Raw genomic sequence first — 22969 nt, 5'->3', positions numbered from 1 at the left:
AGTACAAATACATCAAAATTGCACTTCAGTACAGTACTTGGGCACTTACTTCACTCTGTCACTTGTATCTTAAAAATACTTTTACACTACCTCACTGCTTTTCCTGTGTGAATTGCTACGTGACTGGCGGTGACACAAACCATTCTGTAGAAACAGTGTTATCCGGGAAATAAGAGAGAAAGAAAGAAAGAAACCCTTATAGGGAGGAGGAAGGAGTGCTGGATGATCATTGCGGGTGGTTTGATTTGCATGAGCCCGGCCCACAGGGAGTCGTTTTGGGGAAGGGGTTACAGTACACTGTACTCCTATCATTGTTGTTCACACACCATGTGACTGTCAGTAACAAGCTGGGTGTCACACCTCACAGCAGCAGCAGCAGCCTTTAAACCTGAACTTGTATGGATTTATTTTATTTATGCGTGTAACAGCGTTTTCTGGACGTTTTCTGCATAAAACCTCTCAGAGATGTTTTGGTTCCAGCAAGGATTGTGCTTTTTACCAGCGTTTCTGGTCGTCTGGTCATCCAGCACTTTTATTGTTTCCTACCTTATTGCGCTTTTCAGAAAAGATGTCGATGTGATCTTCCCCTACATAAGGTAAGTTTTAATACATTTACTTTGGAAAGGAGAAGAAAAGTCAGCTGTTGTTTGGTCTTTAATAAATATTCGGTCGGCTATAAAAACGCGCATGTAGATTATTAATTGTAAGTGAAGTGATTACTGCAAAACTTTAGTTTCGTTTTCTCTCGTGTTGGCTTGGCTGCAACCCAAACTCCCATCTGTTATTTCAGGAAACTCAGAATACAGCTTTTCTTCTCACTTCTCTCTTTAAAATTAGACTTATTTTAAGAAAAAAGTCGACTAAAGGTTGAATTCACCTTTAAATTAAAACCTGCATAGACCCAAATAACGGGAAGTTATGACTTAGTGTTAACAAATGTCTGCAGTGTGGAGTCTTAGCATGTCTTTTCCTTTTTCAGTGATACAGCTGCAAACCCCCCAGAGAGCTGCATTTTTGGCTTGATGACTATCGTTTCTGCATTTGCAGGTATTTTCACCAGAGTTGCAACAATACTGATATTGAATAGGTTGAATACTGACTCAAATGTCTTGATTGGGTATCTGTGACAATGGGCTGATGTGGTAGCCTATCAGATAACATTATTTTAATAAATAACAATAATAATTTTTTGCTTTTACAAATTTAGGAGAGCAATGTTTAAGTAAAGCCTGATTTTGCTTTACACTTAAAATAATGATACCAGTCTCTTCCACATAGTGAGGACTACACTTTTAATACACATACACTATTAATTAAACACTGATACTCTGTCTAGGTATCTGTATTGTTAACTTGGATCCTTAATTTTCATTCAATATCAACATCTGAAGCCTCATCTCTGCATGACACAACTTTGGGCTTTTCCAAGGGAGGAAACCTCCTGAGTCACACTTCCCTTTTTTAAAGAAAATGAAAGAAGAGTTTACTGGATGGGATGAAAAAGTTTCTTTTTAAAAAAAAAGAAAAGTTTCAAAAATGTTTTTGGTAAATGTACAATCTGAATTTCCCACAGGAACAGCCACCATCTATGCCAGGTACAAGTATGTTGAGAAGCTGACTGGGGAAACAAGAGTTATTCGTCCATGTCTGAATAAATTTGTTCTTGTGTTGGGGTTGTTGTCCTGTTTGGGCATGTGCATCGTGGCTACTTTCCAGGTATGTCTTCACACATTTTAATCACATATATATTATTACAAATATATATATATTTAATGTTTAATGTTGAGTTGTTGTTTTTTTTTCTTTCTGATTGCAGGAAACAATACTGCAAGCTGTTCATGATACCGGAGCGCTGCTGTTCTTCATCACTGGTGTCTTATACATCATCTTCCAGTCTTATATATCTTATCGTGCCTATCCATATGGGTCCTCCCTGACTGTGTGTCGATCTCGTTTGAGTATCGCCGTCCTCGCGGCTGTGGCAATTTTTCCCAGTATCCTTTCACACAAGTTAAATCTGTCAAATTCCTGATTTCCTGTTTACTAAGAAAGCATGCATTATTTATTTGGTTATCTTGTTGATATTATCATTAGTGTCACTGACAATGAGTGCATGTGATGCTGTTTACACATTGTTAATTGTCATTTTCCTTAATGAATAATTCAGCTGTGATCTGTGCGTTTTTTGTGACACAAAGCACGCTGCACAGAGACAAATACGATGAGGTAGGCCGCAGTCTGTCAGTGTTGTATGTTTGTTTAAAGCTGAATCAGTTAGTTGAAAATTGATCAGCGACAATTTCAATTGCAAGTTTAATTTTTTGCAATTTATCAAGCAAAAATGCCAAACATTCCCTCAGTTTATGCTGTCTTATGTGATAGTAAACTGAATATTTTCGGGGTTTTTGACTTTTTGACAGACAAAACAAGCAATTTGAAGATGTTAACTTGGACTTTAGGAAATTGTGATTGTGACATTTTGTGACTTTAAAAAAACAAAAACTTTTTTCTACTTTTTAAAGGGAGGAAAGAAGTTCATGCGCTCATGTTAATGTTCACACTGGCCTTTAGAAGATACTCTTTATGCACACTAACAATACATGTATGGGTAAATAGTCAGTGTTTTCCTGTTTAGCCGCAGAAAGAGAGAAGTTGGCAAAAATGTGGACTAATTTGGACTATTAGAGCTTCATATGGATAACTAGGTATAGTTCATTCGGGACGCTTAGGGCAGATTTGAAAAATTCTGACCTTATCCTTTAAAGATCTCATGTCTAACTGCATCTGTGTCCCCTCTTGCAGGACTATCCCTACCATGTAGCCAGCGCCGTGTGTGAGTGGATCGTTGCCTTCAGCTTTGTCTGCTTCTTCCTCACTTACATCCACGATTTCAAAGTGAGTATCACACCACTGCACAAAGTGGTGACTCAGCTTTCCTTTAAAAGTAAAAACTAAAAGTCATTTTCATCTCTCCACCCTTCTTATTTCCTACAGACGTTTACCTTACGAGTGAAAACGGATTATGAAGAGTAGCCCGGATCAATCTGCAAAAATCATGGTAGAAAAATCATTATCATCGGTGAAAAAAATGTGCCTCAATGGTTTTGGGAAATGTTTGCACTATTATACATCATCAACCGCACAGCTTTTCGTAGATTATGTGTTTCGAATCACCTGATTGATTTTTTTTTTAGTACAATAGGTACCTTTTATGTTATTTATACATTTTGTACAACAGGCTGTCTGTCAGGTGTGTCATTATAGAGAAAAAAAGACAACTGACCACAGCCTTTATACTTTTTCATCCTCATTATACTTTTTTTAATATACAGTTACAGATGATTTCATATCCACATATTGCTGTATGTGTTCAAACGTCACTTTGCACTTTGCACCCGGTTGTTGCCACAGCAGCGTGACACATGAGACCTGTGACCACTATAAAGAGAAGTTCATCACACAGTTAACACATGATCACTGTGCAAGTGGTTAAATGAGAAAACCAAACTAATGATGCTTTTATCTGTGGGGATTTAGCAGTCTGATCTGTTTTCTTAGAAACTGTAAACTGAGATGTCACACTGATACTGTGTGAAGGTGCTTATTAATTCTTAAATGTTGGGATTATTGTTCAAAAGCTGCCAGTTTCTTACCAGAGTTTGTATTATTTTTGTAGCATCTTACAATTGTGCCCTCTTTGAAGCATTATGTGACAAAATATTAGGGAGAAAAAACATCTTAAATCTTGAAATACTCCAATCAAGAGTTCTGGTTCTGAATCAGGGCACAGACTCTTGTTCTACAGTGCAGCTATGAATGTAATCTTGCATGTGTCTACAGCCTTTAGACGTCTCATTCAACAGGTATTTGGCCAATTAGTAGAATGACTCAAGCTGTCGGAGTTTGTTCAGTAAAACTGCCAAATGTAATATTTGTCTTTAGTAAAATAGATAGGGCTTTTTTCACTTCTCACCCCTGGAAGTCCAATTGAAATCCCATTTAATCATCCCTATTTGGAGTCAGAAACAATGTCAGCATGTTTTTTAAATGTATTGTTAATATTTTCGTATTATTATTATATGAAGAAAGGAAGTGTCTGAGGTTTGTTTGGTGACATTAGCTGATATGCTTCGGGTGCTACACAGCAAAGAACTGTCTCCACAAACATACAAAGATTTCTATATATCCACACAGACCTGAGAGTATGTTTTATAAAGTGTATTTACATGCAACTAACAAGTCAGTGCTGTGGCTACAAGTCATTGACAGACTGCATGCCAGTAACAAGGAATGTTAGATGAGCAATGACCAAACTAGCATTTAAAGGGTCTGAAGTGACATTTTCATGTGTGTTTACAGCTGTTTAATGTTTAATGTGTTATTAGCTACCTATCCTTCTAGCTGATATTAGAGGTAAACTTTTATCTGTTTGTTTGGTGGCTCCATCATCAAGTTAAAGTGCAAGACAAGACGTGTGCTGATGTTTGTAAGTGAGATAAGAAATAGACTTTAGCAGGAAAACTATTATGGGTTGTTGCTGGCTCAGTGTGACCGTCTGCTCTGCCTATGATAGAACTATATACGTTTATGCTGTGATTTGCTGTATCAAGATAAGGTTTTCAGCTCTGTAAGAAGATGGTGGAATGATATTTTATCAAAATTATATAAAAGGGACACAATCATGAAATCGAGGAATTTAAAATATAATTTTATCTTTTGGTTTCTGATTTTTTTAAAAAGGAGAACAGAGGACATGTGACTCACAGAGCAGACATGCTGTAGTAGACAAAAAAAGGCATTATTACTTTCAGTTTGACTTAAAAACTAATTATTGCCTACTTCTGACCCCTCACCACAGGTTATGGCTTTAGTATGGATGTGCATTTTAAGAAGTCAATCCAAGTAGTGACTTCTCCTTCTCAAATTGTGTAATACAATGAATTCTCAAAGAAGAAAAAACAAATTATCAGAGAAAATATAATATTTTTTATAACAGATGTTTTATTGATTTATTTTTTTATATATATATATATATATATATATATATATATATATATATAGCTTTATTATCTCTTTATTATGACGGTGACCCATTATTTAGGGACCCCTTGTAGGGTCATGACCACTAGGTAGGGAACCACAACGTTGAAGCATATTGCCAGTACAATAGACTGTAAGAATCTTCAAATTTGTGATTAATTGATAGCATTGGAATGAGGAAAACTGTGAAATACTACCTGGCTGGTTCAGGTAGTGAAATGAATTTCATTGTGTTCCTCTCTATTGTTAAGAAAAGTGCTTGTTGGTACATCAGTGGCCAGTATGTTTGGAGCAAGTTTATAGTCTAGAATTGGTGATTGAACTCTCTCAGTATGCTGCATTTATATGATAACCCTCTGAAAATAATCCTGTAATGTAAAGTGGACAGAAAGGGGATCACATGACCCAAAATTAACTTTGTCACTACAGATACTGTATTAACCTTGGGAAACGTAAAAAAAAAAAAAAAAATCATTTATTTTGTATCGTTGCTGTTTTGCTTATCACATTATGTTGTATGCTGAGCTGAATAATAAAAAAATACACTTTTTTAAAGCAAAATGTTTGAGTGTTTATTACAGGCAAAATCACAGATCTCAAACTCCTCGCTTTTGTATACAAAGTGCTTTCCAGTACTCTTATCACTTTTTCACAGTCATTATAGTGTGATAACCATTCATAGAAATCTTATCAAAGAATGCCTTGTGTGCTTAAGCATTCTTCACACTCTACTTTACTATTTCACATGTAGACCAACGAAGAAACAACAAAACCTGCAGTTTATCTTTTTCTTTCAAGTGGTGATTATCAATGATTTATCCCATTAGTGGAAGATGTAATTATAAAATACACTGTTATTCCTTGCATAAACATTATCATCTATCACTGCTGGCTGAATCATAGTTTTTATCTGTGTGATAAATCTTGACACATCATTTTGTTGTCTCAATTGTGATCACTTTAATGAGAAACTTACAAGTTGCTACGCAGCTGTAAACCAGTTAAAACACTGGGAAAGCATGATGCTCCTCCACTGCGACTTATTTACTATGTCCTGTATTAACACACCAATGTATTACTTTTGTTTGAAGTGAACATGAAATCATTGTCTTTGCACACAGCAGCTCTTTAAAAACAGACAGAAACAGGTATTTCAAGCATTTTGTAAAAAGGTCAAAATATGGCAGAATAATGTTAATTTAACTTCCAGTTACTTTGCAGTTCAACGTAACATGCAAACTTCCTTCATTCCTTCCTTCCTTACTGTGATATATTTCTCCCTGTACACATTCTATATTCAAAATATATTTATTTTCTATTTTATCTGGACCCTGTAACAAAAACAGACAAAACTTACAACTGATGAGTGCATCTGTGCATCTGTTAAAGGACCAATGTGTAGAATTTAGTGGCATCTAGTGCAACAGACTTTGCAGAAATGGAGAATAATATTCGTATGTATGTTTTAATTAGTTTTTAATCCCATCAAAATAAGAATCACTGCAGAGTGGGTCCTCTTTCTGAAAGACCCGCCATGTTACACTGCAATGTTTCTACAGTAGCCCTGAATGGACAAACCAAACACTGGCTCTCGAGACTCTTTTTGTGAGTTTCTCCTACACACTTAGACGGGGAATGAGAGATGCGAGTTAAATCCTACACACTGGTCCTTTAAAATCATTAGACTGTGATAATAGTGGTGCCTAAAGAAAAAATAAATGATACGTTTAACAGAAAAACTACTTGCTACTGTCACAATCTGCTATTCGTAGATCACCAACAGGAAATCTTATTTCTCGCCTTTCTGTAAAAATAATCATTTCTCAAAATGCTAATGACGTATCAAAATCGAGAGGGTCACGATTGACCAATAGGAGAAACATTTCAGCTCATTAACGCTGAAATTACAATCACACACAGCAGATTCTCCTGTTTCAGGCACCTACAGTACATCCGCTGTGAGTTGTATCCACCCTCTCTCGCTGATACTCACTTATAGGCACACTGCAACCAGCTTCACCATGTCAGCACAGGAGTAAAGAAGCTCGGATGGCCTGAACAGGATGCTTTGTGGTGATGGGAACAGAGTTGAGATGTCAATCACTGAAAGAAGATTCACTGTCAGAGCTATTGGCATCAGCATCTTGGTCCTCTGCACTATTTATTTCTCCATCAGGCACGGGGGCATCTGGTTTGCTATAATCAGCAGTAAGGGAATCATGAGTGGCCAGTTAGAAATAAATAACATGAATGCAGAAATATTTGGTTAAAAGGGGAAAATTATAGTAAACTCACTCAAGCAGGTTGGGATCTAAGCCTTCCATGGCCATTTTATTCCTTATAGCCTGAGCTGGAACCCCCTGTAACAGTCGAAATATGTTTTAAGATACAAAAAATGTTACGATGCCCCTCGCCTCCCTCCTCCCCCGACTCCTCCAGTTGTGTTTGATCACTCACCACTTGAACCATTTTCAAGTATCGGGCATAACGTGGATCCTTGGCCACCGTCATGACATTCACTGCAGCTGCTTCTGCTTTCTGTGTCACTGCAGCTTCTGGTGCGCTCTGAGTGGGCTGCAATACATAAAATATGCAAATTAATGAGTAAAATAAGAAGTGCTTCAGATGGAGGTAGATATCACATGCAGTAGCTTATTTCTGCCTCTCTGATGGGTGGTTCACTTTTGTAGGTGTTATAATTGTGAATTGTGTGAAAATGTCTTCTTGATTTTCGATCACGTGTTTATAATACTAAATGAACTAGATCACCAGCTACTTGTAATAAGTGTTTGTACATTTCTTAGACATTTTCAAGCCATTGTCTTATTTTTATATGACATTTGATAAAAACGACACATCTGGCAGACTTTAGCTGGACTTTCATGGCTTTACACATGTATTTTTGGGCATTTTAAGCTTTTTTTTAAAAAGTAGATAGCGTAGAGGCCAACAGGAAACAGGGAAAGAGAGGGGAATTACATGCAGCAAAGGTTGCCTCCCTTGCTGGAGTCGAACCAGGGACATTGTGGGGCGATTTTGCAGCATGTGTGGTAACCACTCTGGCACCAAAGTGCTCCGACTTTTTTGACTGAAAATGAGTTTAAAAATCCCTCCTAGCTTCTGGCTGTTCTGTGCAACAATGTGGTTCAACAATACTATATGCTTATTTGTGTGTATTTGGCTGTATCTACCTCTGGGACTGGCAGGCTCCCCGCTGGTGCACCATCTGTCTGGCCCTGACTGGCAGCGGCGGGCCCAGACGTCTGAGCAGTTTGCTGCTGACCGACTCCATCAACCGTGACATCATCCAGTCCAGGAATGGAGGAGAGCTGCTCGGAGCATTATAATATTCCACATATTATACATTTGTGAACATGCAAATGACATAAAGTATCATAAATTACAGATTAAATGATTAGAGACTAAGGTGATAAACCCACCTTTGCCTCCAAAATGCACAGCGTGGTTTCAATCTGCTGTATGCGAAGAGATATGTTTGCAAGTTTCTGTGGGAAATACATTCAGGATATTCAGTAAAAGGCAACGTGTTAAAGAAAGCAGGAAGATACATTTATAAAAGTAAAGAGCAGAAGTACAAACCTCTTCACAAACTGTAGAAAATCGGTTGAGGAACCGAACCGTGTGAACAACAAACTGATTGAGATAAGCAACAATTCTTCTCTGCTGAATAGCAGGAACCTGAAGGAGACACATAGATGAAGTTTTTTTAGTCGGTGGTAAGAGGAGAGGAAGAGACCCGGGTGTCACACACAGAGGAAACGGAACAATTCACACCATACTAATAGAGTAGTTTCACCTCTGCTTCCAATAAAAAGCAAGAAAATACCAAAAATGGAAAAAAGAAGGAAATCCACTGATTCAATTTCAATATATTACACATGGTGAAATCTTACCTGAGTGTTCAGCTTAACACAAAGCACTATAAGAAAGGACACTTACACAAACACACACTAGTAGTATTGTAGTGTAGTAAGCACCTCAGCACTCTAGCACTCAGACACTTTGATGTGTCTACACTATAATTAAGTTTGCTGCTCCTATTGTTCTATGGTGGTTTTTGCCATCTATTGCTTTGTTTTAATTTAGTGTTTTTATGAATTGCACTATGGCCCTTATTTCATTCCTGCTTTCACATAATCAGTAAGGAGAGGAATGACAATAAACTTGAACTTGAAGACAGACTGCTCATCTAAACTTTAATTTTACTAATCACATCTGTTGAATTTCAGTTTCATATTTTGGTAATCTTTGGGTACTGTCTGTAAATGCTGCTGTTATCATTATGTATATAGTTTGAGAAGATTATATCCATCCATCTTGCAGCTGAAATTGTAATCAGACCATACTATTCAATGGGTCACAGAATTTTCTGTAACACCCCAGATAAGATAAGATGATCAACAATAAAAGACAAAATAGGATAAAATAAATGAAATACTATATACAGTAAACAATCCCTGTGTAAATAAATCTGCAATATATAAATGTGCAAAATGCAGAAGTTCCTCAGATTTACATACAGATATATATCCTCATACTGACTAAATTAAATGTGCAATGTGCAGAAAATCTGATATATTTACATGTGCAATGTTCCTGAGATTTACAAAGTGAGGTAAAGTAAATGTAAGAAAGCTCTGCAAGATATTGCTTAAGTATGGCAACATTAGCATTTTCAGCAAGAGTGTTCACAGACATTTAAGTTTTTACGTCCTTGGTTGGGGGCACAGCTGACAATAATGTTTGCTAAATAATAATCTCATTGTCAGCTGTTTTAGTTACAGCTAAACACCTTCAGTGGCTTGTTATTCACATTTTGACCTGCTGTCTTGCAGAAATACTGTCAACAACTGCCTGTTTCTGCTCATTTCCTCCATAAGCTAACATGTTAGCTGGACACGCACCTTGGTAAGATCAACTCCAGACCCCACAATGGGCAGCCCGTCCTCGTCCATATTTGCTACTGAAGCCTAGCTGCAGATTTTAGTGCAGATTCAGTGTTAAAAATAACACTTTTATGCGGGAAAAAGCAGGTATTGCGGGATAAAAATGTATGCGGTGAAGCGACTCATGTGACTCTGAAACGTATGATCGCGTCGTGACGTCACCAAAGGCTTCTGACGGCGCCCCACCCCCACCCGCATCCTGCGAAGACCCGCCCCCTATGCTGCGTCTGATTGGTTCTAATCCGACGAACATTAAGACTACTAGCCAATCAGATGCAGAGTAGGGGAGGGGTTCCTCGGAATGCGGGTGGGAAAAAATAAGGCAGGAGGAGAGTTGAGGAAACGGGTGTTTGCGTAGCTGCAGCGCATGTTAGCCACTAAAGCAAACAACATCATTTTAAATGTATTTTCCAACTCTATAGGAGACGTATCATAGTTATGGAGGTTCTTGGACCAACAGAGAAAATGAACGGTGTGTATTTAAATAATCTGGCCCTGTTGTAATACAAAACAGCTTGTGTTTGTGTTAGTCAGACTGATAGCGGGGCCCGTCTATTTAAAGGAATCATGATATGTAAAGCTAATCCTTTTACTAGATTAATTCAGATTTAAAAGATGAATGTCATGTCATTTCAATTAATTGCCTCTTTATAGATGTTTAGGTTGCAAATTCAAAAAACAAAACATATTAAATAGGTTTATCCAGCAAGTACACAGGTTCATAATAGTAACAACTAATAAGAGTAATAGTTTGTAGTTAACACACAGGGCATGAAATATAAATCCATCAGTAATTGTGTCAAATCTCATATTTTGCAAATGATCACTTCATGTTATAGATCCATGGTTAATAAGATAATTTAAATAAAATAGTTGATATCAAATAGGTTTTGAGGAGTGTGTCTGAATTGAATGAAAAAGGGAAAAGCTCATTGCTGCCCTCTAAAGATCAACTCTCTCACATTACACATTTCTTTCTTTCAGACTCAAGCTTGCCTCTGTCATCTCTTCGCCTCCTGGTTCCTCCATTGCAGCTGCTGTCTGCCGCCATGTGGCAGCTGGCGAAACAGAAAGATGTGATGAACTACAGTAAGCTTCAGGAGTTTGTGTTCATGGTGACAGAGGCAGTGCCAGGACTGATGAACCACAGACAGAGAGCCCAACTCATTCTGGGCCTGAGAGCGAGAGTAGGTACAACATGTGGTTCAAATAAGCAGGGTTGGGAAGGTTACTTTGGAAATGTAATAGGTTACCGATCATTAGTTACCTTATTTAAAATGTAATAAGTAATGTAAATATTTCAATTCTTATTACATTTGATTACTTTTCTAATTTTCCAATGAATGTTTTCAATTGTTAGGGTAAGTGTACACATTAAGCACCAAAATCTAAGTTTAGGTGTTTTTCATGGATACTGATATGATTTATAAAGGAGATAATTTCTTTTTTTCTCTCATCTGAAAATGTATTCATTAGTTCATGTAGATTTTGGAATACAAAATAAAGATATTTTGTGAAAAAAGTCAAAAGTCTGGCATGGGCTTAATTGTTACTGTGACACCATTTAAGCCCATGTCATGATTTATTTACAAAACATAAAAAAATATTGATTTCAAATAATTAAAAACAGTAATAAATGTATTCAGTAACATGTTAAATATTAAAAAAACAAGGAAAAAACCTCCTTGAACAAAATCTTAAAGATCTGACTTCAGATTTAACCCCCTTTTGTAATCATCGACATTTTCATAAGTTACTAATTTAATAACACATTTTTTCTAAGTAACTGGAACACAATATAGTTACATTTATTTTGTAATTAAATTACCTAATTAACTAGTTACTCCCTGACACTGACTATAATGTTGCATTAATTCAATTCTTTTAACATTTTCAGCTGATTCTGGAGCTGTGCAAAGGCTCCCATCGAGGTTCGGTTGATTCTCAAGTTATCCAGACTCATTTAGAGAGACTTCCCATAACCTCTGCAAACACAGATGTAAGTACAAGCAAAGCAGCACCTGTTAGAAAGCAAATAATGATCTGATAAGTCTTCCTTTAATGACATAAATCCAATGTGTGGCAGTACAGGGATGCAGAGGTGAAAACAATAGAGTCCACTTTCATCGCTCTTGTTCAGAGCCTGCTGAAAGATCCAGTCGAGAGAGCGTACTTCTTCCAGGTCAGACCAATGTTGATAATCACCCTCTGTGCATGAGAATACTCTTTTAAGAAGTAGTCCTGTAGTAAACTGTTACTTAATGATCTCTTACAGGAGGTATTTCCTGTTGAATATGGCCAACAATACGATGCTGCCCTGCATATGTTATTGTGGGAGTTGCTGTCAAAACTGGAAAAGCTGCTTCCAGTCCCTGACCTTAAACAGGTATTCAGTCCGTCCAGCCAGACACTTCAGGTTATTTATTTTACCTTTGCATAGACATGCGCTATTTAACTAAGAACTTAATAACAAGTGCACTGTGATTACAGACTGCTGCCTGGCTGGGCTCTGCTCCCTCTGTCTTGGAGGAATGTGCTCAGGCCACACCTGAAGAGCTGAACTTAATCCTCAAGCACTACAAGAGTTCAGGACTATTGAAAATGCCATGTAAGTAGAACCAGAAACAATAAGTTGATCAGTAACAGTATTTTTAGTCAATAATAAAGCAGACATGTCAAACATTTACTGCCTCCACCTTCTCAAATGTGAGGGTTTGCTGCGTATCATTAGGACTTGGTTAAACATTTTTTTCCAATTGATTGCAAGTTTAAATTCAATTATCACACTATCAAAAGATTAGAAAAGGAACTACTAGTTATAATTCTTATAATGTTATCATATATATGGAATTAAAGCAGCATCCATATGGCTCCAAACTATTCAAAGATCAAATAATGAGAAAAAGTCAAAGGTAGATATGGAAAAAAGTACCACTATTCACTTATTTTAAAATTATAAAGTTGTATGATTTATGATGGCATTGTGTGTGTTTTTATCTTTTTTTACAGATGGCCCCTCGTCCACCATTGGTAGCTGCATCATGTCTGCTTTATCCATTCCTCCCTCGCAAAAAACAAACATCTCATTCGGACGTGAATCCATCCACAACTACGCTAACGTGCTAAACCCCGTCACCATAGTCAGAGCGGACCAGTACAGCGTCGTGGCCGTCTACACCGAAGTGGAAGTCGGAGTGTCGGAGGTGGGTGAAGAAGTAACCGACTCGGCTGAAATGAACGTTCATACGGATTGCTATGAAGAAGAGATCGTGACTGTAAGCGCGGATGTCTCCGGCGGTGAGGAGTCTACGAGCTTGAGGGCGGAAGAGACGAGTGAAACCGTGGATGTCGCCAAAGCTCTGGAGACTCTGACGAAAACGTTTGCGTTAAGGAAGGAGAGCCTCGGTCCAGATGTGCTGACAGAAAAGATTAACGACTCAAATAACGAGTCAACTGTTAACGACGAGGCCTTAGAAAATACAACAAACGAAGAAAAAACACTTGAAGGACCTGAAACAAGCGACCAGACTGACGAGCAAATAAAAAACGTTGTTGAAGAGATAGAGGAGGATTTCCAACCTGAATGCACAGAGAGCAACACGAACTCCGGCACAGAATTAAAGGATAGTTATGAATCCTTCTCTGTCCATGAAGAAATGAGAGATGTCTCCAATGAACTTCCTGAAACACATCAGTCTGCATCCTCAGCTAATGTACGCAGATCCTCTCGTCTACAAATGAAGCCTTCACCGAGTTGGCATGAGAAATTCAAGAGACGGTCGAGAGGAATCAGCGAAGAACCGAAAATGTACAAAAAACATTTATACTCTTATACTATAATTGCTACCATTTTTTACAGTCAGCAGCTGATTATCTCAGCTTAGCACAAAGACTGGAAACAGGGGGAACAGCTAGCCTAACTCCATACAAAACAAACAAAATCTGCTTACCTGAAAGCTAATTCAAACTAACTTAACAGGTTATATCTCATTTGTTTAATCCTCATATAAAAGCAGTGTAGCACATAGAAATACTCCAATGCCATCAGTTCCTTAAACAGTTGCTTAGTCATTGTTACTATATTGGTGAAGCTACTTATCCCCCAGTTCCTCACAAGAGCTTTTTTACTTGCTGACCAAATAACTATCACTTTCTAGTACATTTTCTTACAACTCACAGGGGTTTCTTATTGTAGTATGTGTTTATATGTGCGTGATCAACATAAAAAAAATCCAACTACAATGTCTTTATGTCACTAGGAGCAGAGCTGATGTGTCAGTTGCCCCATCTGTGATAGCAGTCAAAGGAATGGACAAAGGTAATATTTATCATATTTAAATAAATTAATATTTTAACATTAAACTAAAGTGACCTTAATGTTTTATTCACTCTATTTTTCTTTTATTTGCAGGTGATTCAGACGAGATGACGTCCATCATCTTCACCTGCTCACAGTGTCCCTTCCATAACTCCGAGGAAAACAGCCCTGCTCACTTCCACATGCAGAGTGTTCGCACTGAAGTATACAAGACTCTCTCTGGAGCTAAATTCACACCGTCTCCTTCCAGTACAGACGAAATTTTTACATCCATTAAACTTTTTCCTAAAGGAAACGCAGAGCAGGTCAAAACAGAACAGCCTCATAATCAGAACATCAAAGACAGCACAGTTAATGTTTCTCAGTCCCACAGCAGACAGAAGGCACTCACATGTGAAACGTGCGGGAAGACGTTCACCCGTACGTCAGACGTCAGAAGACACCAGCTCACTCACACGGGGGAGAGACCGTTCCACTGCTCAAGGTGTGACCGCACCTTCCAGCACTCGTGGGATCTGGCAAAGCACGAGAGCAAACATCACAACGTGGCCATCTCTTTTTCCTGCCACCTGTGCGGGAGCTCCTTCTCCAACCTGCGCGCGTTAACCGTCCACCACAAGAAGTCTCACTCGCAGGAGAGCCAGCTGCCTCAGATCTGCTCCATCTGCAGCCAGAGCTTCCCCTCTTCCGCTGAGCTGCTGGAGCACCGAAAATCCCACGTCACCAGTAAACGTTACATCTGCCAGCAGTGCGGCGAGGGCTTTGACACCCTGCTCGCACGCTCCCAACACCGGCAGATGCATCAGGTGAAACATCAGTTCAAGTGTCCACATTGCGAGAAGACGTACACTCGTAGGTCTGATGTGAAAAGACACCTGTCCACCCACACTGGGGAGCGACCCTACCAGTGTAACCAGTGCAGCAAGCGGTTCTCGCTCCGCTTCATGCTCATGAAGCACCTGCGTGTTCACACAGGTGAGCGGCCTTTCCAGTGCTCCCACTGCCCCAAGAGGTTCACCCTGGTGTCGGTGCTGGCAAGACACGAGAGGATGCACACGGGGGAGAAGCCGTTCCTCTGCTCCCAGTGCGGGAAGGGCTTTTTATCGCAGGGTGAGCTCTCCAAACACCACAGGTCACATGTGGACGACAGGCCATACTCCTGCCCTCAATGTGACAAACGCTTCAAGAGCAAGAAAACCCAGCAAGAACATATCGTCTCACACACCGGCGCCCGCCCGTACCCCTGCACCTACTGCGGGAAGGGCTTCACCAAACCGTACGCATTGACCAGACACAACCTCATCCACACGGGAGAGAGGCCGTTCCCCTGCGGCCACTGCGAGAAATCGTTCCTGACCCTCAGCGAGGCTCAGCTGCACCAACGTATCCACACGGGGGAAAGGCCGTATCCCTGCAACGCGTGCGAGCTCAAGTTCAAGAGCTCCTCGGAGCTGGCGCGACACAAGCGCAGCCATTCGGGGTTGAAGCCGCTGAAGCCACACTGTGAGCTGTGCATGAAAACATTCACATCCAAGGCAAAATTGAAGAAACACATTGAGACACACAGGGAGGAAGGAGAAGCAGCACAGTCTTTGGACATCATACAGCCTGAAGATCCCAATAATAGAATAAATAACTCAGTGGTTAATTGAGTAAAATAGTGACAATGAATGTTTATAAAGGATGCTTGAGTTTAGATGTTTAGCGTCATCACATGTTTCAAGTTCTGATTATAAGAAAATATGAATCAGGAGTCCACAACTACCTGACTTGACATGAAGGTGTCACATGACTTTACATGTTCCCGTTTGGAGGGTTTGTTACTGTTACAACATTTGCAGTAAATTACTCGGAGAACTGACCTTTTAATACACATCATTTTAACATATCTGTATGTATATCTACAGTATATATATGTACAATTCTCTCATCTCCACTTTGCCTTCCTGTTGAAGCCAAAAACTACAATCATATTTCAGTGATAGTGAATAGTCTGTTTTAAATGACAATCATAGTTGGAAGAAAATGAAATGACAATAGTTTGTTTTTTTTCACTCTGAAATACTGTCTGTTCTTTCTCAGTTTTGTCACTGTAATTTTGGTGCATCTGGTGTGCACAGACACTTTAGAGACTCAAGGGCTACAAACAAAACAAGGGCACCTTCTCCGGTCTTTAGAAGCAGAGGATCTGTACTGTATCATCCAGAAAGAAGAAAATGTCTTAAGGCCAACATTAGATTGAATACTGGAAAATATACGTATATTAATGAGTGGTATTAATGAATCATGCAATAAATGCTACCTTTCTTTTGGCTGAGGTTGTGATTTTAGTGATTTTAGTGCTTTGGTGTTGAATTGCATTATGCTCGTCAAACCCCTCAACGGTTAAATCACAAAGAGTCATGGGAGGATGAACACAGGTGGTAAAACACATTTATGCTGCACAAAATACGCTTTTAGAATCATGTTTTTTTCCTGTAGTGCAGCCATGTGGTTGCTACTATTAGGTAGAGCTGCAACAATTGTTTTAATAATCGATTAGTTGCTAAGGATTAAATTAATTGCCAGCTTTTAATAATTTACCGTTTTGAGTCATTTTTTAAGAATATGTCCAAATTCTCTGATCCCAGCTTCTCAAATGTGAATATATCAGGGTTTTTTTTTTAGCCTTTCATAAACTTAATATCTTTGAGTTTTGGACTGTTTTTGGGGGCATCATCTTGGGTTTTAGGGAACGACTGATCCATATTTTTCACCATTTTATGGACCAATGAATTAGATTAATTCCTAGTTGCACCCATAGATGGACTGCCATGAAATGTGGTAGATCAATTTTAATAATTGATGATCCCTTAACTTTTAATCAAGCTCCAGCATCAAGTCAAAAATATAATTCCTCAAATACCTTTCCTATAAACTTACATTGTGAAAAAGTCCCAACTCACAAAATGACTAATTTCACTATCAGAATTTGATCAATTTGGTCCGATCATATTCAATCAATCAATCAATCAATCTTTATTTGTATAGCGCCAAATCACAACAAAGTTATCTCAAGGCACTTTACACATAGAGCAGGTTCTAAACCGTACTCTTCAAGTTTTAATTTATAAAGAGACCCAACATTCCCACATGAGCAAGCATTTAGCGACAATGGCAAGAAAAAACTCCCTTTTAACAGGAAGAAACCTCAGGCAGAACCAGGCTCAAAGTGGGCGGCCATCTGCCTCGACCGGTTGGGGTAGAGGGGAGAGAGAGGAAGAATAGGAGAGAGAGAGAAGCACATAGAAAATAAACATTGAAGCTAGAAGGTCCGGGACTGGAATCTGTCATCCGGACGTCTACAGGCCCAGATTGCCTGTGAGATGAGAAAGCACAGACAACTCCGGGGAAGAAGTGTAGGTTACTGAATGCATTAATAGTACATGAATGTTATTGGATATAGATGGATGGATATAGAGAGAGAGAGAGGAGGAAAGAGGAGCTCAGTGCATCGTGGAGGTAGGAGTCCCCCGGCAGTCTAAGCCTATAGCAGCATAAACTAGGAGCTTGCTAACTATAAGCTCTATCAAAAAGGAAAGTTTTAAGCCTACTCTTAAAAGTAGAGAGGGTGTCTGCCCTCCGGACCGAATCTGGGAGATGGTTCCACAGGAGAGGAGCCTGATAACTGAAGGCTCTGCCTCCCATTCTACTTTTAGAGATACTAGGTACCACAAGTAGGCCTGCGTTCTGGGAGCGCAGTGTTCTGGTAGGTACATAAGGTACTATGAGCTCTTTAAGGTATGATGGAGCCTGACCAGTAAGAGCTTTAAAAGTGAGGAGAAGGATTTTAAATTCTATTCTTGATTTTATGGGAAGCCAATGCAGTGAAGCTAAAATAGGAGTAATGTGATCTCTCTTTCTAGTTTTTGTCAGAACGCGTGCAGCTGCATTCTGGACCAGTTGGAGAGTCTTTAGAGACTTGTTAGGGCAGCCTGATAATAATGAATTACAATAATCCAGCCTAGAAGTAACAAATGCATGGATTAGTTTTTCAGCATCATTTTGAGACAGAATATGTCTGATTTTTGAAATGTTACGCAGATGAAAATAGGCAGACCTTGAAATTTGTTTTATGTGGGAATTAAAGGACAGATCCTGGTCAAATATAACTCCTAGGTTCCTTACAGTAGTACTGGAGGCCAAAGTAATGCCATCCAGAGTAGTTATATCATTGGATAATGTGTTTCTAAGGTGTTTAGGGCCAAGCACAATAACTTCAGTTTTTTCTGAGTTTAACAGCAGGAAGTTACAGGTCATCCAGGTCTTTATGTCCTTAATACATGTTTGTAGTTTAGTTAACTGGTTGATTTCATTAGGCTTTATTGATAGATATAATTGAGTATCATCTGCATAACAATGAAAATTTATTGAGTGTTTCCGAATAATATTTCCTAAAGGAAGCATATATAAGGAGAATAGTATTGGTCCAAGCACTGAACCCTGAGGAACACCGTGTTTTACTTTTGTTTGCATGGAGGATTTATCATTGACATTTACAAACTGAAATCTATCTGACAGATAGGATTTAAACCAGTTTAATGCTGTTCCTTTAATGCAAATTAAATGTTCAAGTCTCTTTAACAGGATTTGATGATCAATAGTATCGAAGGCAGCACTAAGATCTAACAGGACGAGGACAGAGAGAAGTCCATTGTCTGATGAAGTTAGGAGGTCATTTGTAACTTTTACCAGTGCAGTTTCTGTACTATGATGAGCTCTGAATCCAGACTGAAAATCCTCAAATAAGCTGTTATTATTTAGAAAGTTACACAGCTGATTAGCAACTGCTTTCTCTAGGATCTTAGAGAGAAAGGGGAGGTTCGATATGGGCCTATAGTTAGCTAAAACCTCTGAATCAAGAGTAGGCTTCTTGAGAAGTGGTTTAATGACAGCTACTTTAAAAGACTGTGGTACATATCCTGTCACTAAAGACAGATTGATCATATTTAATAAGGAAGTACTAACAGAGGGAAGGACTTCCTTAAGCAGCCTAGTTGGAATCGGGTCTAAAAGACAGGTTGATGGTTTAGAGGAAGTGATCATTGAGGTTAATTCTATAAGGTCGACTGGAGAGAAACAGTCTAAATAAATATCAGGTTTAAAAGCAGTTTCTGAGTTTCCTATGTTAGAGGATGAATCAGTGCTTATTGAGGGCAAGAGGTGATTAATTGTGTCCCTAATAGTTAAGATTTTGTCATTAAAGAAACTCATGAAGTCATCACTACTGAGAGTTAAAGGAATACATGGATCAGTAGTGTTATGACTCTTTGTCAGTTTAGCCAAAGTACTGAAAAGAAACCTTGGACTATTTTTGTTCTCCTCTATTAGTGATGAGTAGTAGGCAGCTCTGGTGTTACGGAGGGCCTTCTTATATGTTTTAAGACTGTCTTGCCAGGTTAGGTGAGATTCTTCTGATTTGGTGGAACGCCATATTCTTTCTAGTTTTCGTAAAATTTGTTTTAATTGTCGAGTTTGGGAATTATACCAAGGAGCTGTTTTCCGTTGTTTAATTACCTTCTTTTTTAAAGGAGCGATGGAGTCCAGAGTTGTTCTCAGTAAGTCTGCAGCGCTATCAACAATACAGTCAATCTGGGGGGGACTGAAATCAGAATAAGTCATCTCTGTTGTATTGATACATGGCATTGAGCTCAACATTGATGGAATTTTTTCTTTAAATTTAGTGACAGCACCATCAGTCAGACATCTAGTAAGAACATGTCTGTCCAGTGGTGTATAGTCCAGTAATAAAAATTCAAATGTTATTAAGTAGTGGTCTGATAAAGAAGGATTATGAGGGAAAACTATTAAAGGTTCAACCTCAATACCATATGTCAGAACAAGGTCGAGGGTGTGGTTATAACAGTGAGTTGGCTCATTCACATTTTGAGAGAAGCCAATTGAATCTAATAATGCAATAAATGCAGTGTTAAGGCTATCATTCTCAACATCCACATGAATGTTAAAGTCACCTACTATAATTATCTTATCAGTGCTAAGGACTAAATTTGATAAAAGCTCTGAGAAGTCAGATAAAAATTCGGCGTACGGGCCAGGAGGACGGTAGATTACAACAAATAAGACAGGCTGTAAAGTTTTCCAGGCTGGGTGAGAAAGGCTGAGAACAAGACTTTCAAATGATTTATAATTAAGTTTAGGTCTAGGGTTGATTTTTAGGTCTGAGTTAAAAATGGCTGCAACTCCACCTCCTCGGCCGGTGTCTCGAGGGATGTGGGTATTGATATGACTGGGAGGAGTGGATTCATTTAGACTGACATATTCATCCTGACGCAGCCAGGTTTCAGTAAGACAGAATAAGTCAATATGATGATCTGATATTATATCATTGATTAATACACCTTTAGAGGAGAGAGATCTAGTGTTTAAGAGTCCACATTTAACTCTCTTATTTTGATGGTCCATTACTGGAGTGGTATTAATTTTGGTCAGGTTTTTATGTATCACTCTTCTATTAAAGAGAACATCTTATTATATTAACCTCATTTAAATTGGCTAGAGGGCTAAACTGGAAGTTAGCCGTCTCAGCTGGTGGAAGTCTCTAATGAGCATGCTTCATGGGTGCATAGAGTGTGCACAGTATTTTTCATCAATGTCTTTTTTTCATGGCATAAAGTGACTTTTTTGGCTTCATGCACCATTGAGCAACTTTCATATGAATGAATGAGGCCCACCTCCGACGCTGTATCCAGCTTTCTTTATTCATCTGTGCTACAGATATAAAGGGAGTCATTTTTAAGGTAAAGAAAACACAAGAATTCCTAATTTCAGGTCCCCCTAAATCTTACCCATTAGTTCATTGGAAGAGGTCACCGACTTCTTAGACTTCTGTTCAGCACAGCTGTATTTTCAAAAAGCTGCAGTGGAAGTGCCTTTAAAATATCAACCTGTGTGTGTGTGTGTGTGTGTGTGTGTGTGTGTGTGTCAGGTGATGTATTTCATTCATTCCTGTCCAGCATGCACATAAAAGTGAATGGCTCACAGAGCTGATGGTTATAAAGCAAAGATTAATTATAAACATCATAAACATAACCTCATTTCCTCTACAGGCATCCAGCTGTCTGTGGTAAAATCCCTCTGTCTAAATCCTGCTCACTGTTGAATTTCTCATACACTAGAGAGAACAAGGTGCTAAAATACGCCTGTTGTTACATTGCAATTGCAAACCATGAGTCATTGTGCAAAGTTATTTTACCTTTTTATTTGTATTTTTAATCCAGGAAAATTTGCTTGGTTGTAAAGTTATTTTCTTCTAACCCAAACAGAATTTCACAGGATGTAACGAGTTTGTACATTGCACGTCTGCACACCCTTTCCTCTTCCCTGGCCGATCTATTTGGGTGTTCCCCTTTCTGTCATCATGTCACTGTTACGGTTGCCCTTATAAAAAGAGGCATTTGCACGTGATTAATTAACCGAGAGGTTTTAATTAGCTATTATTGGACTGGGGGGTTGATGGGTGGCCAAGCAGGAATCACCAGGATAAAGACAGCTGCGTCATTTAACTGGGGGAGCAACAAAGGGCAATTACAGTGCAGTCTAAATGGGGGAGGTTTTTGTGGTTTGACGATAATTTGCTATTTTTAGCAGAGAGTATACGTTTCTAAATGTTTTTTCACACAACTATAGTACAAATAAAAATGGCTATTTATAGATGAATACAGAAACTATTTTAGGATAATGTGAAACAAACTGGTTAATAGATGTAAATTAGAGCCCCATTACATTACTACTGAAGCTGTAAGAACAGTTTTATAAAGTCCTCGGTCGCTTTTGCAGGAGCTTTCTAAAGGCAGAAAATAACCCTGATGATGTCACGGTGATGTTATCGGGGTTATCTGGTTATCTTGGAGGCAATTTTTCGTGAAAAGCTTACAATCCACAAAGGGACACAACGTTTAACAGACATGACATCTATCAGGCAGGGAGGATCTATAGAAAGCTATTTCAAGTTGGTCCATTGGGAAGGGAGGAAGGATCCAGTGTTTTTTAAACCTGACTCAGCCTAAAAGTCAGCATATGTGAGTTTCAGTTTTGACCATTTTGACCAAAAATCTGAATTTCATGAATGTGCAATACTAAGTTGCTGAAGAAAGTAGGAACACTGTAACTAAAACAGTTTTTAAAGGGTGATTTGGCCAAAATCCATAGTAGGCTACATTAACAAAAAACTTCACAGGCATATTAACAGAAACATATTGAAATTGTTACGTAGGGCATGTACCATTTAACCACAACATCCATGGCTCAATTCCAAACCAGGATACCCCTGTAGCCACCATATAAACCCCCAATTGAAGGCAAAATAACCCAAAAAATAACATTAATAAACAAATGAACAAAAACAGCCACGTGTCCACATATTGATGAAAAATGTTATCAGTAATTTAAATGAAAAAATCTATTGACTTTGTTGCTCACACTGCCTCATTGCAATTAAGACTTTGCTAATAATAAACTAGACTTTTAATAATGAAATAGGGTTAGGGTTTTTTTTTCATGCTTTACCTTCCATGTCATGTTTACTTAATGTAATAGAGAAATAGGTTAGGGTTAGTTTTGAAAACAAGTTTTCGGGGACTTTCAC

The 22969-nt window shown here is 38.6% G+C and overlaps 4 protein-coding genes across 4 annotated transcripts; 3 read left to right on the top strand and 1 right to left on the bottom strand.

Moving 5' to 3' along the window:
• Positions 1-365: 365 nt before the first annotated feature.
• dram1 (DNA-damage regulated autophagy modulator 1) lies at positions 366-4963 on the top strand. The gene is made up of 7 exons (XM_062443957.1): positions 366-596; positions 980-1047; positions 1574-1716; positions 1817-1994; positions 2168-2226; positions 2803-2895; positions 2995-4963. Exons 1-7 carry the CDS (start codon positions 466-468, stop codon positions 3031-3033), a joined length of 711 nt encoding a protein of 236 aa, XP_062299941.1. The 5' UTR covers positions 366-465; the 3' UTR covers positions 3034-4963.
• Positions 4964-5091: 128 nt separating this feature from the next.
• washc3 (WASH complex subunit 3) lies at positions 5092-10139 on the bottom strand. Its single transcript, XM_062443958.1, has 7 exons — positions 9966-10139; positions 8641-8739; positions 8481-8546; positions 8232-8369; positions 7498-7614; positions 7336-7400; positions 5092-7236 (listed from the first exon to the last, which is right to left on the bottom strand). The coding sequence occupies exons 1-7, from the start codon at positions 10014-10016 to the stop codon at positions 7137-7139; spliced, it is 636 nt and encodes a 211-aa protein (XP_062299942.1). The 5' UTR covers positions 10017-10139; the 3' UTR covers positions 5092-7136.
• Positions 10140-10350: 211 nt separating this feature from the next.
• On the top strand, positions 10351-13628 carry LOC134004323 (uncharacterized). The gene is made up of 8 exons (XM_062443553.1): positions 10351-10479; positions 10992-11194; positions 11905-12006; positions 12094-12189; positions 12283-12393; positions 12498-12615; positions 13017-13462; positions 13572-13628. Exons 1-8 carry the CDS (start codon positions 10446-10448, stop codon positions 13626-13628), a joined length of 1167 nt encoding a protein of 388 aa, XP_062299537.1. The 5' UTR covers positions 10351-10445.
• On the top strand, positions 13576-16637 carry LOC134004634 (gastrula zinc finger protein XlCGF26.1-like). Its single transcript, XM_062443972.1, has 3 exons — positions 13576-13815; positions 14267-14325; positions 14419-16637. Exons 1-3 carry the CDS (start codon positions 13664-13666, stop codon positions 15975-15977), a joined length of 1770 nt encoding a protein of 589 aa, XP_062299956.1. The 5' UTR covers positions 13576-13663; the 3' UTR covers positions 15978-16637.
• The last annotated feature ends 6332 nt before the right edge of the window (positions 16638-22969 follow it).

Source organism: Scomber scombrus, chromosome 22 (assembly GCF_963691925.1).
Source record: "Scomber scombrus chromosome 22, fScoSco1.1, whole genome shotgun sequence".
Classification (NCBI taxonomy): domain Eukaryota; kingdom Metazoa; phylum Chordata; class Actinopteri; order Scombriformes; family Scombridae; genus Scomber; species Scomber scombrus.
Note: the sequence above shows the minus strand (reverse complement) of the source record. Positions and strands in the feature narration are given on the sequence as shown.

Excerpts from the sequence above, each read along its gene's own strand:
- dram1 (XM_062443957.1), top strand. The coding sequence starts at position 466 with ATGTTTTGGTTCCAGCAAGGATTGTGCTTTTTACCAGCGTTTCTGGTC. Across the intron at positions 1,717-1,816 it reads GCATCGTGGCTACTTTCCAG|GAAACAATACTGCAAGCTGT; the intron begins GTATGTCTTCAC and ends TTCTGATTGCAG. Across the intron at positions 2,227-2,802 it reads ACAGAGACAAATACGATGAG|GACTATCCCTACCATGTAGC; the intron begins GTAGGCCGCAGT and ends CCCCTCTTGCAG.
- LOC134004634 (XM_062443972.1), top strand. The coding sequence starts at position 13,664 with ATGAGAGATGTCTCCAATGAACTTCCTGAAACACATCAGTCTGCATCC. Across the intron at positions 13,816-14,266 it reads ATCAGCGAAGAACCGAAAAT|GAGCAGAGCTGATGTGTCAG; the intron begins GTACAAAAAACA and ends TTATGTCACTAG. Across the intron at positions 14,326-14,418 it reads AGTCAAAGGAATGGACAAAG|GTGATTCAGACGAGATGACG; the intron begins GTAATATTTATC and ends TTTTATTTGCAG.
- washc3 (XM_062443958.1), bottom strand. The coding sequence starts at position 10,016 with ATGGACGAGGACGGGCTGCCCATTGTGGGGTCTGGAGTTGATCTTACC. Across the intron at positions 8,547-8,640 it reads TTTCTACAGTTTGTGAAGAG|AAACTTGCAAACATATCTCT; the intron begins GTTTGTACTTCT and ends TATTTCCCACAG. Across the intron at positions 7,615-8,231 it reads GGAGCCTGCCAGTCCCAGAG|CCCACTCAGAGCGCACCAGA; the intron begins GTAGATACAGCC and ends TATGTATTGCAG.
- LOC134004323 (XM_062443553.1), top strand. The coding sequence starts at position 10,446 with ATGGAGGTTCTTGGACCAACAGAGAAAATGAACG. Across the intron at positions 10,480-10,991 it reads ACCAACAGAGAAAATGAACG|ACTCAAGCTTGCCTCTGTCA; the intron begins GTGTGTATTTAA and ends TCTTTCTTTCAG. Across the intron at positions 11,195-11,904 it reads TTCTGGGCCTGAGAGCGAGA|CTGATTCTGGAGCTGTGCAA; the intron begins GTAGGTACAACA and ends TAACATTTTCAG.